General features: G+C 37.5%; 1 protein-coding gene across 4 annotated transcripts in view; it reads right to left on the bottom strand.

The window, feature by feature from the left end:
* Nucleotides 1-1787: 1787 nt before the first annotated feature.
* Nucleotides 1788-5014, bottom strand: part of pex5lb (peroxisomal biogenesis factor 5-like b) — a 45253-nt gene continuing 42026 nt past the window's right edge. For all 4 annotated transcript variants that reach the window (XM_058372769.1, XM_058372771.1, XM_058372767.1 and 1 more), the window contains 3 exons: nucleotides 4858-5014; nucleotides 4129-4286; nucleotides 1788-3559 (listed from right to left, as the gene is read on the bottom strand). The exon at nucleotides 4858-5014 is cut by the window's right edge and continues 9 nt beyond it. In XM_058372769.1, the coding sequence (XP_058228752.1) occupies nucleotides 3370-3559; nucleotides 4129-4286; nucleotides 4858-5014 (505 nt within the window). In that variant the 3' untranslated portion in view covers nucleotides 1788-3369. The remainder of the gene's footprint in view (nucleotides 3560-4128; nucleotides 4287-4857) is intronic.

The following is a 5014-nucleotide window of genomic DNA, read 5'->3' as shown; positions in this document are numbered from 1 at the left end:
CACTCTAATTCATCCCAGAGGTGTTCTATGGGGTTGAGGTCAGGGCGCAGGACAGTCAAGTTCCTCCACACCAAACTCACTCATCCATGTCTTTATGGACCTTGCTTTGGTCACTGGTGTGCAGTCATGTTGGAACAGGAAGGGGTCATCCCCAAACTGTTCCCACAAAGAGCATGAAATTGTCCTAAATGTCTTGGTATGAAGCTGAAGCATTAAGAGTTCCTTTCACTGGAACTAAGGGGCCGAGCCCAACCCCTGAAAAACAACACCTGAATTCAATGATCTGGAGGGGTGTCCCAAAACTTTTGGCAATATCGTGTAAGTGAGAACAGGAACTAACCTATTAAATGAGACACAGATTCTTTAATTAATAAAATGTGCCAATTATTGATAAATTGTTGTGGTTATAAGAACAGGAAAAATACACATCATGATACGGCTGCTGTTGGAAAATAAACATCTTTGGGGTAGTAACAGTGTCTCTAACAGCAGCATGTCGTTGATTATTTTCCTAAAACAGCGTTTCCTGTCTGAGGTGTTGAAATACTTTTAATTTGAGAATTTATTTCATTTTTCATTGATTTATATACATTTTCTAGAATTTTTAAAAAGAATTCATGTAATAAATTACCCATATAAAAAAAATAAATATAATAATAATATTAAAGAAAACACACACAAGTCATTATGAATCCTTCTAAAATATCATTTTAATACCCGTTATAAATACATGACTGTATCTCCCCTCGTTAAATTACATGGCTTATTTACAAAATAGTCCCAGAGGTTATAGGAAGTATTCTAACATGCTGAATGTTCATTATTATACAGCCTTTAATATTCCAAATCTACCGTAATCGTCTGATTCTTCTAGGTGTTACATTAGTCTGAGCCGTGGATGATGATGTCATTAATGCAGAGGTGATATGACACGTAACATTCGATTATTACAGTGAGAAAGCAGACGGAGCAGATAGACCCTTAGATTAAAATCTGTAGGTTCAGGAGTCGGGGAAATTACAGCCGCTTACATGCACAGGCACGTGATATCATTTCATTTGGATTAAAAAGGAAAAGAAACAGTTCTGGCTTTTGTTTCCCGATATATCTGAAATTATACATTCAGTATTATAATATATACATATATATATATATATATATATATATATTTTGGATTAGGCTTCATACAAAGCTGTTATAAAGAGGTTTAATAAGTAAAAAAAAAAAAAAAAAAACATATACAAACAAATATGGCTTGCATAGTTTGTATCTTAAATGAAATTTTTCATGCTAGTAACCCTTACCTAAATTTGCACAAAATTTAAGGTGACTTTTAAGGGTTTTTTTTTTTTTTTTTTAGAGAGAGAGATTTCTGTTAATTTTCACATAGAAAAAATTAAAAGTTAAATTAAAAAAATTAATTCAATATGTGATTTTCTTGCAATTATTTTTATATTTTAAATTCACCTAAAATTTGCATTTTTTTACGTTTATTTTTCCACATGATTCATTTATTTTTATTTTGTCACATATATTGATATATTAATATAAATATATTTTAATTTTTCATTATTTTATCGATTTATTCATGTTTAGATTTTATGCTTATTCATGACTATAATTTAATAAATTTGTGAAATATTTATATTTTTTTCCCCTTCACATGAATATATATATATATATATATATATATATATATATATATATATATATATATATATATATATATATATATATATATATATATATATATTTTATATTTTAATTATTTATTTAAATTTTCAGCATGTGCTTTTCTCACCTGATTCATTTCACATCTTAATTTTTAATGGGATTTTGTTCCACGTGAAGTCACATGCATATGGAGAAGGGGAAGCGTATAACCGTTCTCATAACCCCTGCTTGACAACTTATGCTTTACTATTATAAGATATAATATATAATCATAGGATCTTATTACATCTGACCCTAAAATAGTTTGCAAATGACCTTTGACCTTTGAAAACCCATCCGCTGCAGGTGATGCTGCTGGTTTTTGTCACCTGTATGTATCTGGGAACAGGTTTAGTATCAGCTTGGCCTTTTGTGCTATTGCGCTTTCAGACATTTCCCCACTTTCAACATGATGCTGTAGTTTCTTTCTTTTTTTTTATTTTTGCCGTGACCTTTCATGCACGGCGTTTGAAGTCGGCGCCCTGCGGAGTCCCCGAGCTCTGCGCAGTCAAAGGGGAGCGCTGGAACACAGATGGCTCGGGGCAGCACATCCTGCTGGCACACCTGGGCACATGACATGCCTCAGAGGGACTGCTGTGTCCCGAGGAGAGACGCACTTAATGTCACTCATCACCCTGGGGTCATTGGGGTGACTTGGTGCGGCAACAGTGCCATTGTGAGGCCGAGAAGCAGAACTGCGGCTCTGCTTTCTGTAGATATACACTGGAGCGACACGGCTAATGTAGCTAACGAGCAGAGCACGCTTGTAGCTAGCGGTTTAGCATGCCTTAAACAGTGTCAGCTAAAATATTCCACACAATTGCGTGCAAAACTTTCTTACCCCTTAATTTGCATTTCCCATATAACAGAATTCTAGGTATACAAACCTGTATATACATTCTGAATATTAATCATGATTATCCAGTACCTAGCATAAGTATTCACCCCCTGAAGAGACTGAAATTAGTGATTTTCTTCCAATATTATGGACTGTTTTGTGTGGATTCATCACCAAATAGCTACAAAATTATAAATTTAAAGGGAGTAAATACTTCGCATCTGAAATGGAAAATTTTCTAAAATCTGGCAACCCGGATTAATCCTGTTTAGCTCTCTTTGGGAAATACAACCTGGCATATCGAACGCAGCTGAAGAAACAAATGTTTCAATGGCGCCGGACTTCATAAGAAATGAAAATATAGATCATGGTGTATGATTGGGATGGATGTGAGGTTATTAAAGGTCGTGTGCTAAACGTTACTGTGTTTTTCGCTGTGCTATAATTCGGTTCTTATACAAGGATACAAACAGCGTTAAGATTTTTACAATGCAGTAGGAATATAAGACTATATTAGGAAATAGTCTTCTCAGAAATGTGCTTGTATTCTCTTTCTGTCTCTCTCTCTCTCTCTCTTTCTCTTTCTCTCAAACATACACACACACTTTAGCATCTCTCAAATCCCCTTATACACATACAATCCACACCCTTCTTCTGTGAAATTGCAAATCAGTAGCAGCCACACCAGCAGAAATACAAATAAATAAATCACAGCAGGTGTGTGTCGAACAGCTTTCCTCAAATTTTTCTTCCAGAGCCTGGCGCTCTTGCTGCGCTCATCACTTTTTTAGCGAACATCTGTGGATAGGCGTTCAGGATTACATGTCTATATTGAAAGCCTGCATGAGGAGGTCGAGATCGCCGACGCTGGCAGCGTGGAAAAGCTCGGGAAGGTCCATGAGCGACAGAGCGATGCGGAGAGCCCCCCAGATGCTGCTGGACATCACCTGGTGACTCCTGCTTTTCCTCTGCTGGTTCAGAGCCGTCAGGAAATTACTCACCGCTTCCCTGTAATGTGAGACAGACATTAAAGACATTAGATTTATGTTTAGATGACGAATACAGCCCTGGAAGTTTGTTTCGTTAAAAATCATAATCATCATCCAGGACACGTCCTCATTTGTGAGATTTAAAGAAGCAGATTAATTTTTTTTGCTGCCATCTGCTGGTTGTGAAGTGAATTGTTTTTATACACAGCAAAAAGAAATCACATCAATCTATATACCACAGCTAGTGAAAACATCTTCGATAAATTAATAAATGAACAACATTAATAAAGCCTAGAAAGTGTCCAGATATATTTACAGATTGTTTATCTACTATCTAAATAAATATGTCAGTAAAACAAGACTTAGAGGGCCTAGAAAACGTTTAGATGAATAAATGCCTAGATTCTAGATATTTTCAAGTCTTCCTGTGGGTGGGGTTAGTTTCTGGGCATTGCTATGAAAATGAAAAATGAAAATGAAACCGGAAGCAGAACCCAAACGGTGTGTGTCCTATAACGGTGTGCATGCAGTGTAACACACTGCTGCACTGTATAGTATAAGGAGAAGCTACTCCATGCTCTGTGTTACCTGTGTGCTCCCAGGTTGATGCAGCTGATCCCGAGGTTGTATCTGGAGCGGATGAAGCCTGGCTGCAGCTCCAGAGCTCGAGTGTAGGCCTCAACAGCTTCCTCGCTGCGGTCTCCGTTAGCCAGAGTTGCCCCCAGCCGGTTCCACAGCAGATAGTCCTGAGAGACACAGCGCCTTACCTTAGTGAAATCTATCTGTATGTATGTCTATCTATCTATCTATCTATCTATCTATCTATCTATCTATCTATCTATCTATCTATCTATCTATCTATCTATCCATCCATCCATCCATCCATCCATCCATCCATCCATCCATCCATCCATCCATCCATCCATCCATCTATCTATCTATCTATCTATCTATCTATCTATCTATCTATCTATAACTTTAAGGTATTTAATGATGCTCTGACCGTCCAAATTTGGGATTTTTTTCATAACCAAACCCTGATTAATACTGTTCCAGAAGTTTTTGAAGGACTTCACAGACAGATTTCACATAATTGTTTATTGTCTTCTGTCGCACCTTTGTCTTGTCCTCCTTTTGGGCACCACTTAAAGTATCCTTGGGCTTTAACTTTAGCTACACGAATAACACTTATCAATAAGGGATCAGGGTCACGTATAAAGGCTCAACCATCTGCTCTCATAAATGATGAGATATAGGTGAGCCCAAATTAAAGAGACGGCGTAGATGTCACAGAAACACACGCTCCTGTTCGCTCACCTCAGGCCGTACAGACAGAGCTGCATTAAAGGCGTCCACAGCCTTATCAAACTCTGAGCTGAGGTTAAAGAGCACACCGAGTCCCGTCTGCAGGTCAGGGTCCACACAGCCTGGGTTCTGCTGTACGGCTTCCTGATAAAGCTCCAACACCTCCACC

This window comes from Hemibagrus wyckioides, linkage group LG20 (assembly GCF_019097595.1).
Source record: "Hemibagrus wyckioides isolate EC202008001 linkage group LG20, SWU_Hwy_1.0, whole genome shotgun sequence".
In the NCBI taxonomy this organism is placed as follows: domain Eukaryota; kingdom Metazoa; phylum Chordata; class Actinopteri; order Siluriformes; family Bagridae; genus Hemibagrus; species Hemibagrus wyckioides.
This window is presented reverse-complemented; position numbering and strand designations above follow the sequence as displayed.